General features: G+C 34.9%; 1 protein-coding gene across 20 annotated transcripts in view; it reads left to right on the forward strand.

Moving 5' to 3' along the window:
* The window catches only part of ZNF644 (zinc finger protein 644), a 113,090-nt gene extending 92,503 nt beyond the window's left edge, over positions 1–20,587 (forward strand). For 11 of the 20 annotated variants that reach the window (XM_034930886.3, XM_034930899.3, XM_063606996.1 and 8 more), the window contains 2 exons: positions 17,739–17,841; positions 18,901–20,587. In XM_034930886.3, the coding sequence (XP_034786777.1) occupies positions 17,739–17,841; positions 18,901–19,093 (296 nt within the window). In that variant the 3' untranslated portion in view covers positions 19,094–20,587. Of the gene's footprint in view, positions 1–365; positions 489–17,738; positions 17,842–18,900 lie in introns of all 20 variants that reach the window. The other 9 variants (XM_008960486.6, XM_034930834.3, XM_063606970.1 and 6 more) reach the window with 1 other exon arrangement.
* Positions 20,588–22,021: the final 1,434 nt, after the last annotated feature.

The raw sequence follows: 22,021 nt of genomic DNA on the forward strand, positions 1-22,021 counted from the left end.
TGTAAGCTTTGAAACTTCTCAACAGAACCGTGGTGTTCAAATCACAGGATTGTATTGTAGTAGGTTTAAGAAATAATCTGCGTAACACAGAAATCTGCAAGGAAGTAATAATAGGTGTATATCCAGAGGAGCTCAAAGGTTCAAGTCACTCCTCTTCTACCTTTCCAAAGAGCATGAGTTGACTCTAAATACTAACTACAAACTAATAACAGTTAACTTAATTTCCCCTCCTTATTTTAAGTTAACCTATTTCATTGAACGTTTTGAAAACCATCTTTATTGTGGTGCTTTTCTACACTCTTTAAGCTAAGAAAATTTCACTTTTTGAAGTGAGAACTGGATTATAGTTTTCTTTTGAATGATAGGTATGCCTGTGAAGCTTAGAACATGTGTGCATTGCAATACGACGTTTACAAGTGCTGTTAGCCTGTCCAACCACTTACGCGCTTATGCACGAAAGAAGAGTGCTGGACTTTTGACTGGTACAGGTATGTTTGAACAGATATCACAGCAAGTCTGTTTGATACAATACACTTTTTTTTTCCCCACCAGACTGGTGTTAATTCAGATCATATTTATAGCTTTCTTTGGTAAGCTGCAGTTGAGTCTGAATACACATTGAATTTCAGCAACTTGTAAACTGTTAGATGTAATTCTAAGCAAGTTAATCTTTTTCTTTTGGCTCTTATTGACTTAATTTGGGGGAAAAAAAAATTAACCCAAGAGGTGTGGAACTTTTGAGTCTACCTTAATCCCATTTCTTTTTTAGAATACTATTTTTGATTTTTAAATTGATTTTAGATTCCAGTAAAACACCTCTCTTTATAGTTCTAGTCAGGCTCAGTGGTGTGTCCCTATAGTCCCAGCTACTCATGAGGCTGGCAGGAGGATCACTTGAGCTCAAGAGTTAGAGGCTATAATGTGCTATGATTGTGCCTGTGAATAGTCACTGCACTCCAGCCTGGGCAACATAGCATAAAAATATTGTAGTTCTAGCTTGGGGAAATCCTTTATTAGAAAAGGAAATTATAGGGAAATTTCAAAATGTAGACTTGATTAGGAAACTAAGCAAACTAATGAATTTTCATTAGTCTATAGATTAGATCTTTGAAGGGGTGAGCCTTAATAATGGCTTGTGTTGACAAGTGAATAGATTTTTCTTTTAATACTTCTTAAATATATTAAGGATTAATAAATTTAGCTATGCACATAAGTGTTAACATGCACATTTCTGTGTTATTTTTGGTTGGTTAGCCCAGCCTTGCAGATACCTCTTAATACTGCTCATCTGTGAAAATTTTATTCGCTTACTTATATGTAATACGCTTCTTATAACCTACAAAATGCTTTGCACTTTCATTTGTAGTCTTTTAAGCTACCCTGCTTCAGCAAATCTCATTTCCCTCACATCTTAAAATATACCCTCTTTTTGACATAGATCTACATAAATTCTTTTGCCTAAAATTCTTTCCAATCATTTTATTTCTCTTGCTCTTTTTTAGATCACTGCCTCCTGCTTTCTTCTACTTGTTTTCCCAGCTTTTTTGTTCTTCCTCATGTCCTAGAACTTAGATCCAATATGTTCTTGCTTTCAAAAAACCACTTATATTTATACTAGTGTCTTTCTTCTGCTTCTTTGCATTCTTCCTTAACTTGATATACAAATGACCAGGGATGAATGTTGACAATTTATATTAAAAAGAGAGGAGTGGGGTGAGTTTTAGTCTACTGGATTAGGCCTCCTACTCTGAGATTATAATTTTTATATACCCTCACCTTTATCAGGCATGACAAGTGATTGCAGACATTAGAGGTGGGGAACAATAAAAATAAGAGACTATACAAGTAGGAAATCATTATTGTTACCATACTTGCTAACTTTTATTGAACATTTACTATGTGTCAGGCACTATGCTATGCAATTTACATGCATAACATTTAATCTTTACAACAGCCATACAAGTTGTAGGTACTGGAATTCTCTTACGTTTTATAGGAAACTAGGACTTAGAGAACTTAATTTGCTCAAACTTACACAGTTAATAAGTAGCAAGGTTGTAATTCAAATCAGGGCTATCTTACCTAATCTTTGTTTTTAATCACTATTCTCTACCTTACACAGGCGGCCTATTTTTGAATTTCTTATTTTTAAAATAAGAAATTGAAATAAAAATAAGCAATGGAAAATTCTAAAATGAAGGTGGGTTTGTTTGTTTATTTATTTATTTATTTTGAGACGGAGTCTCGCTCTGTCACCCAGATTGGAGTGCAGTGGCGCGCTCTCGGCTCACTGCAACCTCCACCTCCCTGGTTCAAGCAATTCCCCTGCCTCAGCCTCCCGAGTAGCTGGGATTACAGACTCACGCCATCATGCCTGGCAAATTTTTTTGTATTTTTAGTAGAGATGGGGTTTTACCATGTTGGACAGGCTGGTCTCGAACTCCTGACCTCAGGCAGTCTGCCCGCCTTAGCCTCCCAAAGTGCTGGGATTACAGGCGTGAGCCACCGCACCTGGCCTGAAGGTGGGTTTAAAATGGGGACTATTCTGGTGAAGACTGAATAAATAAGAGTCTGATTAAAAAGAGCAGAGATCCAAGAAGTGCTTAGGCCTAAATTAGACTTTAGAGGAGTTAATGTTCCATTCTGATTATTCAAGCAGATTATGCAAATATCCAATAAGGCAAGATATCTCCAGTCCAGATTTTATTAGTCCATTAAAAAAATGCTTTTACTTCATCTGAAAATTCTGCAAAACACAGGATTAATTACTTATAAATAACTGGTAGTAAATCTCCATTTACCAAGAATGCACTTATGAAGATTATCTAAAAAATCTTCATTATCAGAGAGAAAAGTAATGTAGGATGACTGGGAATATGTTTAGGTCCTGAAGAATAAAAGAGGGTGTTATTTTAAAAATATGATTAAGTACTACCAAAATATTAGAAGTACTAGGAAATAGAAAGCGTGTGTTTGGCAGTCCTAGGCAAAGAAAAGGAAAATGAGAAACTGAAGAAAGCCTAGGGTCTTATTTTCCACACCCAGTAGCCACTTTTGAGAAACTTTAAAAACTAATGCTTCTTTTTCTTGGAAATTCTGAAACATTTTTTCCCTCATTAAAAAAAATCTTCTTGATCAGTAGAGCTATACAGATGTCTTTGCTGCTTATTCATGCCAACTAAGAAGTTTTTTTTCAAGCTTTATTAACTTTTCTGTTTTCCAGATAGAGAATTCTGTATTGTATTTACAAACTCCACATACTAATTGTCCCCCATATCAATATCACTGTTATAAAGCAGTGTTCCTAAAAACCTATGGCCCTAGAAGGTTCCACTTGGTTATTATAAGTGATTCATTAATTCATATGAGTAACAGGCATCATTTTTCAAGAACACATGATCTTTTAATGAATAAAATGCAAATTCATTTTTATAAAATCTTACCTTAGTATATCACAAAATTGGAACAATGTAAAGGGAAAGTAGATAGGAATAAAGCCTCCCTAACCATGTCCAGTATGTGTATTTCTAGTTTAAGCAATCTTAATTCATGTAGATTTTAAGTTGTGTGGTCCACTGTTGAATACAAAGCTTAGATACCCTCAGACTAAATGGTAAAGGCCTGCTTTTGGTTACCTGTGATAGAATAAACTTTCAAGCCTTCTTAGAAGCCACAGCTCCTGGTCTCTTCTGTGGGAACTGGTGACTTTTTGAGGGAAGAAAAATATTTCTTCTAACTTATAATCTCTTCAAGTATCCTGAATACACTGAAAAGGATATCCCTCTTCTTCCCAAAATACCTGTTTACTGGTAACTTAAATACTTCTAATGTGATGGTTCTCAATCTTTACTGGGGTCACCGACATCTTTGAGAATTTCATGAAAGCTGTGGGCCCCATCCCAGAAACATGCACTTATTTGTTCTCAGATAAAAATTTTTGTGTGTATAGGCTTTGCGTATCTCCTGAAGGCTATCACCAATTTGTCTGATGGCAAATTGAGAAAGGAGAGATGCCAGAATAAAAGGAAAGTAGAAACAGAACTAGGAATCAGAAGCCTTAAGAAGTTCTTTTTTTTTTAAGAGCAGAAGATGCTTAAAATGCAAGAATTGCATAATAGCAAAACTAATTGTGGGGTCATTATCTTCCCTAATATTTGTAAAAGGAACCGATGGAGGAAATAGGAAAGATTTAGAATTGAAGATTTGGAAGAGGTAGGCAGACTTGGGAGAGTTAAATTGTCATAAAAGAATAATTTCACAGATTAAAGTTTTGCCCAGAACTGTCCCAGTTTATCTTCTGTTGGGTAGGTTCAAATAAATTGTTTAATAATTTTTCTCTGTCTTCACTTGTAGATAATTTATGAAGCTGTTTTACTTCCTTTCCCCGATCAATCTTTATCAAAATAGACTAGAATCAAAGGGTTTATTTTATATCCTATATTGTAAATTTAAGGCAGACTTCTTATTCAAGAGTTTATTCTAGTTATTTATGGAATGCAGTAATGGTAGGGTTTTTTTTTTTTTTGAGATTTTGTTCTCTTTAATGTTTTACATGCTCATACAGATTTTTTTCTGGTTAATTTTCCATACAGTTTAATGAGAACATTATATAGTTTTCATTAAATATTGAAATTTTATAATGTAGCTTATATTAATTACTTCTGGACTTTTTATTTTACTGATTAGCTTTTTTTGTGCCTAATGTTTTAATTAAATGATGTATTTTTATGCTAGCCATATTAAGAACATAGTTCTATTAAGTTATTAATGGAGTGACTATACATACTGGTTTACCTTGTTGCCACACCTAAGTACTAGTGCCTCTTTTACTCTCATAAGTGTCCTGGATTGAATAATAAATTAATCATCCTGGTTATTAAAATTGCTAAAGCATTTAAAATTAAGGTAAAGCATATTCTATCAACCTAATCTGCAATCAGGAAAAAAAATATATTTTGAGGTCAAAATAAGAGTGAATTTCAACAGGTAGGGAAAGGGAAATACAGAGTAGAGAGAATGTTGTTAAAGGAAGTGGATCTGTCAGATGAATGCCACAATGCTTTTCTATGGTAGATAGCATGTTGTTATCTTTTGTAAAGAAGAAACAATGATGGTAGCAGTCAGCATTTTAATTGAGACTTTATTTTATATCTTGACCACATGTACAAATTTACATTAATACAAACACACAATTCCTTGTGTACTCACCTAAATGTACTTTAATATTTTCTTTTTTATTATATTCTTTGTTGTGAAAAATTAATGCTGGTCATGAGCCAGTAAATTGATTTGCTACCCACTTAAGAAGTCACTATCATAGATTGAAGACACTGCCCTAACTGCCTCTTTCTCTTAGGGGTTGGTACTGACCAATGGTAGTAGTATCTTAGAAGTCATAACTCTTCTGTGGCAGCAGGTGAATTTTCTGTACTCATTCTATCCACATTTTTCTCTCTAGATCACTTTTGTAAATCAAATGCTAACCTCTGGGACTTAAAGTAATTGGAAATTTCTAGTTACTCATTTAAAATTAATGCAAGAAAAATATTTTTATATTTGGGAGGGGCTTCATTTCATTATCTTCAGAACAATTTTGTGTGTGTGTGTGTGTGAGACGGAGTTTCACCCTAGTTGCCCAGGCTGGAGTGCAATGGTGCAGTCTCGACTCACTGCAACCTCTGCCTCCCAGGTTCAAGTGATTCTCCTGGCTCAGCCTCCTGAGTAGCTGGGATTACAGGCACACGCCATCACGCGCAGCTAATTTTGTATTTTTAGTAGAGATGGGGTTTCTCCATGTTGGTCAGGCTGGTCTCGAACTCCTGACTTTAGGTGATCCGCCCGCCTGGGCTTCCCAAAGTGCTAGGATTACAGGCGTGAGCCACTGCACCCAGCCCAGAACACTTTCTTGATACGTTTTGGAAGTAAAGCCCAATTGTTGCTATTCTACAACAAATGACTTATCCATCATAATTATTTGACTTTTCTGATGAGGTCAATACCACTAGTGCAATATATTAACGTTTTTAAAAAATCAAGTCAGTGTTTTATTTTTCATACCATCTACTTTTAAGTGTAATCGTAGTAGGTTTCTTTTGCCTGTTTTCAGCTTTAATGATATAATTGGCCACACAGGACTGTAACAAGTACTAGTGAACATATAGCACAGTATCAAGTGCTGAATGGGTTTGTAAGCCACTAGAAAAGTCATTCTTATGTTGTGGAAAGTGCTATGGGAGCACTTTCTGATGTGATAGAAAAAATAGTATTGTGAAAGCTTCCCAATGTGCATTAAATTATTTGTTCATTCATGAGTGTCACTGTAGTGTCTTTTAAAAATAATATAGTATTGCATGTTTGAAAAATTGCATGTTTTCTTAGTGGTTCATTCAGACTGAAAGAGTGTAAGTAGAAAATTTTGATCTTCTTATTAAGATTAAACTCCAAATGAGCAAACTTGCTTCTGCTTAAAGCAAACTCCTTGATAATTCTTCCAGACTGGGCTGAGGAGGGTATGTGAAAAGTATGAGACATGTCTCTGCTGTCAGAGAAATTAGGAAAGGATTGTTGACAACATACATAAAACTATCAAAAATTGAAAACTGTGCAAGATAGTATACAACTAAATGGCATATCGGCTTTAAGTGTTGTAGGAGTTCAGGTTGATTATTTTAGTCTAAGCCTCCTTTTGAGGGGAGCTGGGAGTTGAGATTCCTTTTTTTTCTGATGCCCTTACTGTTTGTCTCATTGAATTAGAGCTTGTAAAAAACAGAAAAAATAAATAAATAAAAGTAGTTCATGCTGGTATGCTTCTTGTCACTTTTTAAATGCAAGAGAACAACAAAACTAGCAGCCATACAAAATTTTATTCATTCAACAAAAGTTTGAGTTCTTGTACCAAGACTGTTCATCGCTGAGCCAGTAAAGATACTGCACTCCAGCTGCATAAACATAATATAACCCAGTGGGAAAAGATCAAGTATGCCATTACAGAAGGGTTTATATGGTTTCAGCCAGACCCTGAAGTTGAAGGATGCAGTAGAGTTTTAGGAAGACGAGATGAAGTATAGAATATTTCAGGTAGAGAAGAACATAGTGTGGACACAAAGGGATGAAATTTGGACTTCAAGTGTCAGGAGTGGAACTTGGAGTTCAAGTGTCAGAAGATTTGGTTACAGATGTTTGGTAAAATTGTAGTGCCAGAAAGGTGGGGTTGGTGCTTTGAATGCTTGGTAAAAAAAAATTAGGAAGTCATTAAAGGATGTTTTAAAAATAAGGAGGCCGGGCGTGGTGGCTCACACTTGTAATCCCATTACTTTGGGAGGCTGAGGCAGGCACATCACCTGAGGTCAGGAGTGTGAGACCATCCTGGTCAACATGGTGAAACCCTGCCTCTACTAAAAAAAAATACAAAAAACTAGCCAGGCGTGGTGGTATGCGCCTGTAATCCCAGCTATTCAGGAGGCTGAGGCAGGAGGATTGCATGAACCCAGAAGCTGGAGGTTGCAGTAAGCCGAGATTGTGCCATTGCACTCCAGCCTGGGCAACAAGAGCAAAACTCCTCAAAAAAAAAAAAAAAAAAAATCAGCCCAGTGTGGTGGTGCACGCCTGTAATCTGAGCTACTCAGGAGGCTGAGGCAGGAGAATTGCTTGAACCTGGGAGGTGCAGGTTGCAGTGAGCCAAGATTGTGCCACTGCACTCCAGCCTGGGCGACAGAGTGAGACTCCGTCTCATAAATAAATACAAAAGGAAAATAGGCCAGGCGCCGTGGCCAACACCTGTAATCCCAAGCACTTTGGGAGGCCGAGGCAGGCGGATCACCTGAGGTCAGGAGTTTGAGACCAGCCTGGCCAACATGGTGAAACTCCGTCTCTTCTAAAAAATACGAAAAAGTAGCCAGGCGTGGTGGTGGGCGCCTGTAATCCCAGCTACTCAGGAGGCTGAGGCAGGAGAATCGCTTAAACCTGAGAGGTGGAGATTGCAGTGAGCTGAGATCATGCCGTTGCACTCCAGCCTGGGCAACAGAGCAAGACTCCATCTCCAAAGAAGGAAGGAAGGAAGGAAAGAAGGAAGTGAAGGAGGGAGGAAGAGAGGGAGGGCAGAGAGAGAGAGAAGAAAAATAAGGGAATGGTATGGTCAAACTTATATTTTAAAAAGCCATTCATGAGACAGAGAAAAGATGGGTCTTTATATTTCTTAGCTATAACTTATTTCTATAGTATTGTTCTTCATTAAGAGCATATATGTGTATACATTTATCTGCACAGTAACATATCATTTATAAGTGATTAGCAAGGTAACGAATTATCTGAGTTGAGTAAATTCTCTAGGTGACTGAAGAATAGTCCTTTAACTGTTAATAACTTGATTTTTCCTAACCATTTTGGTGGTTATTGCTCCAAAATGTTGTTCTTATTTTTGCCTTGAGTAGCTTGGATGTAATTTAATCGAGTATTTTGGGTAACCCTTATAGATACTCTACTAATTGTTTTATTATTCCAGCAAGAATTAGGCTATTTCTCCACCATACAAAAAAATGATCGGCTGATTTTTTCACTAATTCAACAAGCACTTTTTCCACCTCCAACTGTGCTAAGTATGCAGAGATACATTGGATCTTACAATACAGTAGAAGCACATATATGCATAACTGTAATACAAGACAAATTGTTAAGTGCCATTGGAGAGGTATGCGTGAAATACTGTGGAATTTCAGAGAAAGAGGAAGACACTTTCAGCTAGACTAGGATCTCCCAAGGCTTTTGGAATTAGCATTTGAATGGACCCTGATGTATAGCTAACTGAAATGGAAATGGGGGTCAGGGGTGGGGAAGAGAAATGCCTGAAGGAGGGAGCAAGGTGGAACAATGTGGGAAGTTTATTGGAAATACTAGGAAGTAGGAGGTAAGGGAATTGAGTTGGACTGGTAAAGTGAGTCAGATAGATGACGTAGAATGCTAGTCTAAGATGTTGGAATTAACTTTGTAGTGGGGAACTATTTGAATGCAGAATTTGTGTAATGCTTTTGAAATTGCTTTTTAAATAAAGGATTTGGCAGAGAGGAGGAAAAATTGCAGGGTAGATCATTTTAAGGGTCCTGTACCAGGTCAGTGATATTAAGAATGTAAAGGAGGGGTACTAGATGTATGGGTAATATTATGGAAATAAAATAAGCAGGATATGGTAGATTAGAGTTAAGAGATGACTCAAGATTTTAAATCTGAGTGGGAGGAGGATGGTTATACCAGTACAGTTAATCAATCTGCTACCATGCTGTCTGGTAGAAGGGCAGGCTTCATTACTTCTCTGTCATTTACTAGCAACACTTCAACATCCAGCTATCCACTATAACAAAGTGTCATCTTAAAAGCAGGAGATCTACAAATTTGGAAAAGAGAGCTTTATTTCTTAGGAAGCTTGAAGCCTGCAGGCTTGGAAGTGTATCCTCAGACAGAGACCAAAAGCAAGCCCTTCAAAGGAGGAACGGTGAGACAGGAAGTTACGTTGAATGGGTTGGCTAAGTATACATATTCAACAGATTATAGGAGGAGCTATGAATATTCATGGGGGGTGCACACATGCTTAGTGTGCACACACCATGTTACATACATCCCATGTTCACTTTGAGGTGGAGACCTAACATTTAATCATAGTAAAATTAAGGTTTACATGTCAAAAGGTGAAACAGAGTTCATAGGCATCCTATGTGCAGCCTTCATGGACCAGCTAGAACCAGTTGGTGATCTCTAATCAGTAAGGAATGCTGGTCAGTTCAAAACCACAAAAACAGAGAGGAGTCTGGCTTCTGAGTTAGGCAATTGGTTGATATCAGTGGGGAGCAAGTCTTTTGAAAGGGTTGGTTTCTTTTTAACTCTTAGGAAGGAAAGTTTTATGGTGGTTAGTGAGGGAGGGGACCTAACGAGACTTGCTTCACCTCCTGTCCCATCATGGCTGGGAACTCAATTTTTAAGGTTTCTCTGGGGTCACCTTGGCAAAGAGGAGGGTGTCCATTCAGTCTGCTGTAGAACTTAGAATTTTATTTTTATTTCTCAAAAGCAAATAACCACACTTGTTGAATCAGTAAGTTTGTTTTTAGGAGAATATAGCCTAAGAGTTACACCATTGTAGCATAAAATACTTAAATTTTATGATGCTTGTTTTTTGCTGCTCATTGGTTTCATAAGGAAGGTGATCTATTTTGACTGACATCTTGTTTTTCATGCAAGTCTTACCTAGTTTCCTAGCATTACTATTGGTTTAATTATTTACTAAGTTTCTGGGTTTTGCTTTTTTTTTTTAATATATGTTTGGGAATTTTAAATATATCTAATTCTATCTTCAGTTATAATGTTTGTGTTTGCTATGATTTTTATTCTCTAAGCCTTAAATAATGAGATTCAGAAAATATCATTAGGTATAGAGTTTATTCAAGCCCAAAGCTTGAGGATGGCCACCTGGGAGCATAGGTTCAAGTTGCCCTGGATATACACTGTGATTAGCAGCAGTTACAAGTGAGTTTTTAAGAAAAAAAGTGGTTTCTATGTTTATTTACCAAGAATTTACATTAAGATAACGTAAGCTATCGATTGGCTATACATTGTTCTTTGTATCACAGATTTCAGGAACATAAAAATAATGGGTGAGGCATCAGGTCAGGAACATAATGAATGCCTAGTTTAAACAATTGCCCTCCCCTCAGTGGGGGGCATGAGAGTCAAGTGACTGAAGTCCCCTACTCCAGTCTTTCTGGGCCTGGTAAATCTTGCACACTGTGCATAGCTGACTGCTGAGCTGCTTTCCTTCTCTGTAACATGAATTTCTTGAATGCGGTTTGTAATCTGGATTAAGATAGAATTAGCCCTTATAATATAACAAGGCATGTGGTTGGCCAGAGCTAAATTTTAGGTAATGTTTTAATTGACTTTACGGAAATAATAAAATAACACTCAGACTTTCTCTATTGGAGGTTAGGGCAAAAGGATGGCTGTAGGTAGTTCCTCACTTATTGCAGAAGTATAAAAAAGTAGAAAAGTAGAATTTACTTTTTTTTTTTTGGTATGCCTAGGGTTTGAAGAATGAGGTTAATTCTTGTTATCCAAGGTTTATGTATTTAATTGTAGCTTAGCTGGAAGTTGGCTAAAACAGAAAATATCTGATCAATACCATGTTTGGTTATAGTTTGAATTTTGGCTGGAATGTGTAAGGCTCTTGAGAACTATAAAAAGCCAAATCAGATCCATTGCGACCATGGATTTGTGCCATTTAGATTTACTAATATATTGTTGTGAGTCCTATCTAATTTAAGGTAAATATGATTGTATTGAAAATAATTTAAAGGAAATTTTAAAGTTAGGTGGTTTTCTTAGCTAATTTTATGATCAAGAACAATTTAATTATTGTTACTACATCTGAAATGATATATCAGAAATATGGAGATTTTAGAGGGCAGGGACTGTGATTATTTTGTTTGTAATTCTAAACAAAAGTGACTTAAAGCAGATTGTCATTATGTACTTTAATGTTTATTCTGATTTCAGATGTGTCTTACAAAAGTGGTTGATGTTGATGGCTAATGCCTATTTTGCTTAATAAAACGGCATACAAGTCCAACTTAATTGAAAAGAAAATTTTAAATGTTATTTTCTTACCTGTTACCACAAAGAAGTAATACGTTTGCTATCCTATCAACTCAACTGACCAGTAAGCCACTTGTAGTTGTGATATTGTTAGCTTTTTTAGCTTTGGGTAAGCTGATAAAACTAGCCTGCCTCTAATTCCTGTTTATAAAAATGTGTGATGAAGTATCATATTTATGTCCAGCTTTTCCCTTTACATAGAGAATACTTGCTCAAAATACCCTTTAGTAATCATCCCCTCTACTTTGAAATAGTGGAGTCTTCTACAAATTGTACTTTTTCTTTAACTGAATCCATTCAAGTTTAAATAAAAGGCTACTTCCATTTCCTTTAACTCTTTCTCTGAACTATAAGGCTGTTGACTATACTTAATTTAACTTCCTACTTTGTAGGACAAACTCAAGCAACCAGTCCTTGTGGACTAATAATTGTAAAACCACAAACCTAATTCTTAAAGCAAAGGAAATCTGCTTTCCAGGTATTTTGCATTTCATCCTCTTCCAGGTAAATTATTAAAACAAGCAGGAACTAGTTAACTTTGCCACTGATTGCTGTGTGATTGAGTTACTTATCTTTTTTTCAGTCATTGGGAGTGGAAACTCTAAAAATTAATGAAAGTTATTTAGGGTACTAAAAAATTACCCAATTTTAGAGTGAAAATATCAAGGGAAAATGTTGATGAAAATAAATACTTTTGAGGTGACCAAATGTGTATCTTTATACTTCATGCCTGACTGTAAGGGAAACATTGCTTTTTATAATGTAAACGACTCATCTTGGGAATAATGAAGTGGTATAGCTAGGAGCAAAGAACTGATGTTGATAGGAGTAGGGGAGTCCTTTTCAATTTTAATACTGTGTAGAATGGGGATTTAACAATTTTTCTCAGCCTTTTTTTTTTCCTTTTTTGAATGGGCCGAGAGATTGAGGGGCGGAACTGAATACAGCCTTTCTCATTTATGATAGTAGATACTCAGGTCCCAGGGCTGCTATTTGCAAAGTCCAGTGCAAAATGAGTATGTGGTAGACCTCGTTCAAAAATTAATAGTTTCAAGGCTGCAACAGTAGAGCATTAAACTGAGTGTGGGGCTCTCCCTATGTGACTGTGTAAGTTGGACACCCATGAAGCTGGTCTCCTAGGCACTTTGTACAGAAAGAAAGATAAAAGCTGAATAAATGAAACTTTGGCTTCTCAGCAATTGGCTTTCTCTACCCCATTCCTGTTTTACACAAGCTAGCATGTTTTTGTTGTTGTTGTTGTTGTTTTCTAAAAAAAGGCCCTGATTCTTTTTCATTTGAGGCCAAAGGAAAGAAAATTATATTTGCAGTCTTTTTATATGCTTGGGGCTTATGAACCTTGAAGGATTAGTGACAACAGTTATAATTGAATTTATTACTAACACAGGAACAGAAAACCAATACTGAATGTTTTCACTTATAAATGGGAGCTAAACAACGAGAACACATGGACACAAAGAAGGGAGCAACAGACTGGGGCCTACCTTAAGGGTGGAGGGTAGGAGGAGGGAGATAATAAAAAAAACTACCTATCAGGTACTGTGCTTATTGCCTGGGTGATGAAATAGTCTGTACACCAACTCCTGTGACAATTTACCTATATAACAAACCTGCACGTGTACCCCTGAAGTTAAAATAAAGGTTTAAAAAAAAGAGTTGAGTTTATTTTTCTTACACTTGTGTATTCTTTGGCATGTGTGCATCCTCTTCCCACCTCACCACTGCCAGCACGACCTCCAGCACCAACTTTTTAATAGTGATAGAATGATGATTTACCTGTTCGTGTCATGTTTATTCCTACTGTAGTTCTGAATGAGCTCATAGCTAATATTGTCCACCAAACTTACACAGGCCAACCACTTAGAGAAGAAATTTTCTTCCCTCTCGTAGGGGTATACTGTGCCTCTTACTTTGGATATAGATACCCCAGTTGTTTCACTTTGTCCTAGAGATACCAGCAACCAATTAGAAAAGAAATGGATTAAACAAGACTTTTAAGTTATTGGGCAGGTGAGAATGATTACAAATAAAAATACTTTGGTGGCGAATGTTAATTTAGTTATGGTGTGCTTTATCAAAGAAGTTCCAGATGTTTTTATGAAATCTCATTCTCTTGGGTCATTTATATCGTGAAGGAAAAAGAAAATGAAACTCATTGAAGCAATTATTGTATAAAATGAGCAGAAAGGTGGAAAGAGCAAAAGATTTTAATGTCAAAGTCAAAAGTAAATTCTTAATCTTCTTTGTATAAAACTAAATAATGGCTCAGAAAACAGACTTGAATTTTTATGTGTTGTGTTATCTATTTATTTGCTTTGCACCAGTCTGGTTTAGTGCTTTGGCATGTTGTTGTCGTCATGGTCATTGGTCGTCGTATTCATAGCATAGCAGTGTGGTGTTCTTTTTGAGGACTCATGAGTTTATTGTATTTCTCTTTCATATTTGTATTTGACCAAGACAAATATCTTACTGAAAGGTATATTCTATTTTTTTTTTTTTGCATTTGACCTTACAGCTCAATTTATTCTCCGTATGAGTAAAATATTCTCAGTAGCAATTTAGATCTTTTATAAATCAGGTAACTTGAAAGATTTTTAACAGTCTTTTGGTTGAAATCGATCACTTAAACAGTTTCTGCCCACTGAATAGTAATCTTAGGAAGGTTTGGATGACTGGATTTGTTTCTTTCTATAGAAGCTTATGCTTGAGAAGAAAATTAATACTTTCTAAAAATAATTTTTTAATATATTTAAAGTATAGAAACAATGTTAGATTTAAAATACTTTGTAAAGAGAAAAGAGTGTGTGGGTTTTTTGTTTTTAAGTTCCTTGGAGTTTTTTGGTCACTAACAAGTGCAAATAAAATCCTATTACAAAAAAAGGCTTTGTGTAACAAAGTTATCTATTTGGCAGATTATTCATATAAACAACTCTGTTAAAGCTTTGGCTGTTTATCACAGATACTGATGGGCTGCATTATATTAAAACTGAATGTGTTAGTGATCTGTATTTAATGTTCTAGTGGCTCCTGGTACAGTCCAGAACAAAACTACTTTTCCCTCTAGATATAATAAAATCTCTTAAGTGAGAATATTGGTATAACAGACATGTTTCTACCTCATCCTTTTCATTTATTGAAATTTTCTGTGTAAATCATCCTTTTATGTAGAGGATCCTATATGGATGTCCCCTTTTTGTGCAGTTTTAATATGTTAAATACTCAATTTTAAACAGATTTTCCCAAAGGTATGGGCAATATCACAGGAGTGGGTTTGGATATTGGCATTAGAAAAACTATTGTAAAATATGTTCATGTTTCACCTGCTCAAAAATATAACATTTCAGGAGATAATAAATCTAGAATTGATGAAGATATTAAAACACTGAGGCATTTAGATTTCAATTTCCAAAGTTCCCAGATTTTTAATATTTTAACTTTGTGAATAAGTTTCTAGGGATTCTCAGTGCATGAGATTCTGTAACCTTAACTTTGGAGCCCTGGGTTCTAGGGATGATTGATCAGTCATATGCTGGCAGAGTTGTCCTGCTTTCCAAGGTTATAATACCTTCAAATAATCATTGCTACAAAAATGATGGCATTCTCATTTCAAGTTTAGATCTGATCATTCATAAAACAGCCTAAACTTAAGAGTTTCCACAGTCCATAAAGCATCAAAAGCCATAAAATAATTCTTTTTTCCCTATTAAAGAAAAAGCCAAAAATATTTCTGTATTTTAGAATAAACATTTCCAGTTCCATTTTTAAAATATTAACAACATGTAAATTTAAATGCTTTTGTAACTGATAAAATGTTCTTTTGCATATTTCCCTACCATCCTCCTGCCCTTCTTCCTCAATTTGCTTTACACCCCTAACATTAACATTCTGTGAACAAATTTTTAAGGGTTGTTATAATGTATTCTATTTGTATCCTACAGTAATTTATTTGCATTTTAAAAGGAGTTTGAATACAGTGTGGCAATTTTGACAACCAGCAAGCTCATCAAAGTAAGATTCTACCTGTAATCTTATGATACACCAAATGCCTGCTCTATTCTGCCTAACACAGACAAGGATCCATCTTTACAGATGGAAAGAATAGCTGACATCTAGTAGCACTTACTCTTTGAGTTCCCTGAACTCTATTTCTAGTGTATGAATCACTCATAACCCACTTAAATTCAGATTGCTCACCAAAGCGATTAGGAAAAAGGTTTTTCCTACTGGGTACAAAGCATAAGGTATTTCACTCTTGTAGTTGTTGTGAATAACCTAGTTTCTGTACATAAGCTGGCTGGTCAGTGATTTATATCTAGGATAATGAAGTATGTGTGACTGCAGCAACATATTTAAACAAATGATGCACAGTGTTGTACAGGAATATTACCTGTATTAAATAGGAGTAAAACATTTTCATTCATAGGCTGTCTAAATATCAATGGTTAAATTACTGAGTTTTGCTTTATTTTTACTCCAGAACTATTTGTTGAGTTCCTACTACATGCGAGGCTCTTGACTGAGATAACTAATAAGATCCTTGTAAGATTTTTCTATTCCAGAGTTTGGTTGTTTAGCTTTGAATTACCCATTCTTTAATACCTAACTTGACTTCTAGTAGTTCTTTACTTATTAGACTCTTCTTCTAAGGATAAACAGAAAAAGACTGTGTCCTAGATTTTACTTTTGAATAGGCAGGTGACAGGAAGCTGAAACCAGTGGCTTCAATGAGATTTAGGTTTCTTGTGGTTTTGAATTTTCTATATGACATTTCTGTTATCATTGCCATTTGACTAAGGTACTATGTTTACTGGTTTTGTAATAGTAGCATCTATTCTTTTGGAATCTGGACTTTGAACAATTCGTTTCACAGAGTCATTGAACAGCCAGTTCCTTCTCTCTTACTTAGAATTTTTCCAGGGAATTTTTCACATGGCAGGATAATGGAAGAAAAGCCATTTGGGTAACTCTTCTGTTACATTTGTATCCCTCCCCCCTTGGATCCCTACAGATAAATTCTTACCTTCTCTTCCTGCTAATTGACCAGCAGCACCCTGGATTGCTATCATCCCTTTGTCCAAAGAAATGGTGTAGCTGTATTCAAAGACCTATAAAATGTTATGTGCTATCTATTGCTACCTATAAAAAATACCTTTTTTTCTTTTTAAAATCAGGTTGTTTTAGAATAAATAAAAGAAAAGTCAATTAATGGAAAAATTTCAAGAACAGTTCACATAAAATTTTGGTCTATTTTAATTTTTTTTTTTACCTTTTCAAATCACATTTTAAAATAAGCAGTTGGAGAAAATGTAAAATGAAAAATATGTAAAGAATAGTTAGCATTGAACATCAGATCCAATTGTAAACTTACGTGAGATAATATGGATTTATATTTATTTTCTAGTAAAATAAAACATGATTGCATAATTGATTATTGTATATGCAATACAAGTTAAGTTCAAAAATGAAAGTTGAGCTTTTTTTGTCCTTTCAAATGTAGGGCCAGCATGCAATTTTAAGAGCTATTTATTATAAAATTCATGGTGAATCACTATGAAAATTGATTTTTCCTTGAGCTTTTAATTACATTATCCATATTCCCTTACGAAGTTTTCCAAGTATAGAAGACCTACTTAATGGAGCAGTAATCAAATGCAAACTTAATTTAATGATCTCAAATAAAAGGTTCTACTTTTCTGGAAATAAGATTAAACCAGATATTAAAATTATGTATGATTATAAAAGTAAAGATTACCATTATTGTAATAATTGACCAATTTAGTACTTTCAAGTTATTTAGTTACATTTTCTCAGTTCTAGTTTGGTGTGGTAAAGCATTATTTGAAAAGGCAGTATAGGAAGAATACAGATAGTATTCTTCAGTACAGATAATACCGCTGTACAGTACAGATAATATTACTGCTATTACAGAATCAGCAAGTTGAATGCATGCTTCAGGGAATAGGGAAATGAATGCAGACTTTTTCTAACTGATTTAGATGGTCTGTCTGACCTCTCTAGAAAAATATGTGTGTATGTATATTTTGAAATATATAAGGAATGTTAAGTCTTTCTCTTCCCCTTTTTAGCCTTAGATTGTAAGCAAAAGAAATCAAGGTCAAGATCTGGAAGCAAGAAGAAAATGCTAACATTACCTCATGGTGCTGACGAGGTTTACATTCTCCGATGCAGGTATATGCCTATATTGCCAAATCTGATCAGTTTCTTCATACTTTGCTTTGAAACATATTAGCTATTTCATTTGGGATTTTTAATTTGTGGCAGAGTGCATTCTCAACAATCAAGTTATAAATGAACTTTTGGAGATAGGCTTAAAATCTTAATTCAGCTCACAATATCCTGTACTTCAACAACTAATGAATCAAGTTTTTTACATTAGCCAATAGTAATGTAAATCTATTATACTGTGATTTATTAAAGTAGCTTGGCCAGGTGTGGTGGCTCATGCCTGTAATTCCAGCACTTTGGGTGGCCAAGATGGGTGGATCACTTGAGGCCAGGAGTTCAAGAGCAGCCTGGCCAACATGATGAAACCTCGTGTCTACTAAAAATACCAAAATTAGCCAGGCTTTGTAGCGGGTGCCTGTAATCCCAGCTACTCGGGAGGCTGAGGCAGGAGAATTGCTTGAGCCCAGGAGGCAGAGGTTACAGTGGGCCGAGATCGTGCCACTGCACTCCAGCCTGAGCGACAGAGCAAGACTCTGTCTCAGAAAAAAGAAAAAAAAAACTGGCTTTCCTTGTGTTTATTTGGTTTGTATGGTTTAATTTTGTTTGGTTTGATGTTTTGTTGTCTTGAGTTCTCGCTTATTGGGAACACATTTTCTCTCCCCTCATAGTCACGCCTTCTTCCGTACTCACACTCACACACAACACACATGAAGAAACATAGACACAATGCCATTTAAGGAATGCTAAACTGGGGAAGGGTCTTTTCTAAAGAATGACATATTTTGGAGTAATAGTTGTTGTTTCAAGTGAATTAAGATGTGTAGATGTTAATTTTAAAATAATAATGCTCCCACCTATACAAAGATTACTGGAGTTTATTATAGCTGTTAATAAACATATGAATTGGGAGTTTTGATGTTTTATTAAATCATTTGACTTTAGAAACTTTATCAATTGCTGTCTTTAAAATATGATAAAGTTTATTCCTTATGTTTTAGTATTTTGTGTGAATTAGTTTTAAAGAGAATTGGTCATGTTAAGAGAATTGTTATCTTTCTGTAGGTTTTGTGGCCTAGTCTTTCGAGGACCCTTGTCTGTTCAGGAAGACTGGATTAAGCACTTACAACGACATATTGTAAACGCTAATCTTCCACGGACTGGAGCTGGCATGGTGGAAGTCACGTCACTACTTAAAAAGCCTGCCTCCATTACAGAAACTTCATTTTCTCTACTAATGGCCGAAGCAGCTTCATAGAACCAGGAAACCTTTTAAATAGCCAATTTGAATTGGATGTAAATTTGAAATTCTTTTTTTTTAAGCCACATTAAATTATCTGTTTATAAATACTAAAGCAGGAAAATGGGGGGAAAGTGAATTACAGTGACATCAGAGCAAATTGAATACTTAAAACAGTAAGTAGTCTATATATTTTATATAGGGTGGAAGATGTGTTTTTAAGGTTTATGAAGTTTTGTTGGTTAACTGTGTTCACTCAATAAAAGAGCAGTACATGTAAGCAGCCATTAATAAACTGTTGCACATGGATACTTATAGACAGACTTATTGGACAATTATGTTTTTTGCAGTGTTACCAGAATCAAGGCTCTGTTTATTCCCCACAAGACTTGCATAGAAAAATAAGATATTATATTTTGTTTGTATGTATTTAGTGTTTTGTATAATACCAAGAACCGCTGACTAAATTTACTCAAATTAGGGCATTAAATATCATGTACTTCATAGTTTGAGACTGTTCACTCAAATAGGGCAGAGTACTATTCTATCTAGATGTGTAAGTGTTTTTTTTAAAATCACATGGAACGGTTTTTTTTATACTAAAAAGTGGAGGGAGATTTGTTTAAACAAGTATTTCTAAAAGAAATATGTACATAGTTCTGGAAATTATTTGTGGTAAGGAAATATTCTTTACTCCAGTTGCATTTCTCAGACAATAAAGTGGTGCATCCATGCTACCTCCTACTTTGTCAACAAAGATGCTATTTACCCTTTACATTTTTGTATCATAATAGATTTTAAAAATCTAATGTTCTTTATTGCAAGACATTCTTTTGTTAACAGGTTTGTTTCTTTTTAATGTTTTACCTAAAATTTGACATGCTTACAGGACAGGTTTGCCTCTTACTTTATTTAACATTGTAGAAATGTAATTAATAAACAATGCTCACTACACAGTTTAGAATAGACGTTCTCATTTATATTATCTTCCAAATTTGATCAGTTAGCAAAACTTAATACACCAATTAAAATATTTCTACATATGAGAATGTTTACAATTTAAATTTTAGAACTTGTTTTGGATGTGATTATATGTACGAAAATCGTGTAACACTATGCTCATGCTAAGAACCGACATAACAGAATTACTGAAATAAATGTGCTGTGAGGAATGGAAAATATGGTGCAGGTGTCTTGGTCATGATAAATTGTGATTCTTTTTAAAAATTTTTTCCAAAAACAATTAGGTATTTTAATCTGAAATCAGATTCCTTTACAAACAACAAGTTTTTGTATGCAAGCACCATTTTATTTCATGTAGTATGGCTAATACTATAGTTGAACCAAGGATATGCATTGATTCTTTGCTTCGTATGTAAATAAAGTTAAAAACAGTTAAAATAAGGAGTATTTTGGTAGAGTATATACATACCTCACTGCCAGTGAAATTGCTTTCCTATGGTATATCTCCTTACCAGAAAAATCTCTAAATAAAAAAAGGTTTAAAGAAAATTAAAATGTGAAACATTTCTTATTTTTATCATTGGTGGTAATAGTTCACTTCAGGTTGTGTTTCATTGGATTTAAATTGTTTATACTTGCCAGGTTACTTGGATCACAGAGCATAGTTTTTCTAGAATCACCTCATTGGTCAATATAATGTATGTGAGAAAAATCATTTTCCCCCTTTCATGATTAATCAAACCTCTAAATTCAGAGCCATCTTATATGCAAAATTAGAAGGTTGGACTAGTTGGATCATTCCCAACCAAGGGTCTCCTGATCCTTAGGTTAATAGATAAGGGAATAGTACTTGTAAGTTATTTTCAATTTTACAAAAGTCCCAATAAAAACTATGTATTTGTCTATAGTGACAAAACTAACTAAAACATCCCATTTCTTTACTTTTGACTGAAAATATACCAAGTCTGTATATATTGGTTATCTCTTACTGAACAAGTTTTGTTGATAGTTATATGTCTTTGAATATATATTTTTAAATTGGAAGACATACTACATAGCAAGTGGAGTCCAGAAGTAAAAACAAAACAAACAAACAAAAAAAAATCATAGCAGGAATCTTGTGGGAAGGCTAGTAATCACTAGAGCCCCTTTCCACTCTAATTCTTTTTTTTTTTTCTTTAAAGACAGAGTTTTACTCTGTCACCCAGGCTGGAGTGCAATGGTGTGATCATATCTCACTGCAGACTCAACCTCTCAGGACTCAAGTGATCCTCCCACTTCAGCCTCCCAAGTAGCTGGAATTAAAAGCACATGTCATCACTCTTGGCTAGTTTTTGTATTTTTCGTAGAGACAGAGTTTTACCATGTTGCCCAGGCTGTGCTTGAACTTCTGGGCTCATGAGATCCTTCCGCCTCCGCCTCTCAAAGTGTTGAGATTACAGGCATGAGCCACCACACCTGGCCTCCTAATTCTTACACTTCTATGATGTCTTATCAGGCCAAATACCAACATGTGTGAATACAAGTAGAAGAATTAGTTTGACCACAAGTTTCGGAATCAAAACTACATTTAATTTTAAAATATGTTGAACTATATGTAAACAATTATTTCTCCTTCTAGTTATATAAAGAATTCAGTCATCAGAATAAAATATTTCATATCAGAAACAGTAGACTAGAGTGACTCCTGAAAAGTAAATTAAGCAAAGAGCATTTTCCATAGTAAAGATATTTGGGTTACAAAATTTAAAGAATTCTTTAGGAAGCATTCAAAATTCATCTTTTATTTGGCAACTAGAAAATTAATAATATGTTTTCATTTGGTTCCCACTAGAAGAAAAGTATAAAATATTGTCTCAATTTACATGATAGATTTTTATGTCAGCATATGGCCTGATTTATCATTCAGTATTGACTAATTTTCTTTTAATTCTTTTACCATTGCCTGAGATATGCAAGCTTCTAATGCTAAATTAGGGCTTT

The sequence above is a fragment of the Pan paniscus genome, chromosome 1 (genome assembly GCF_029289425.2).
Source record: "Pan paniscus chromosome 1, NHGRI_mPanPan1-v2.0_pri, whole genome shotgun sequence".
NCBI lineage: Eukaryota > Metazoa > Chordata > Mammalia > Primates > Hominidae > Pan > Pan paniscus.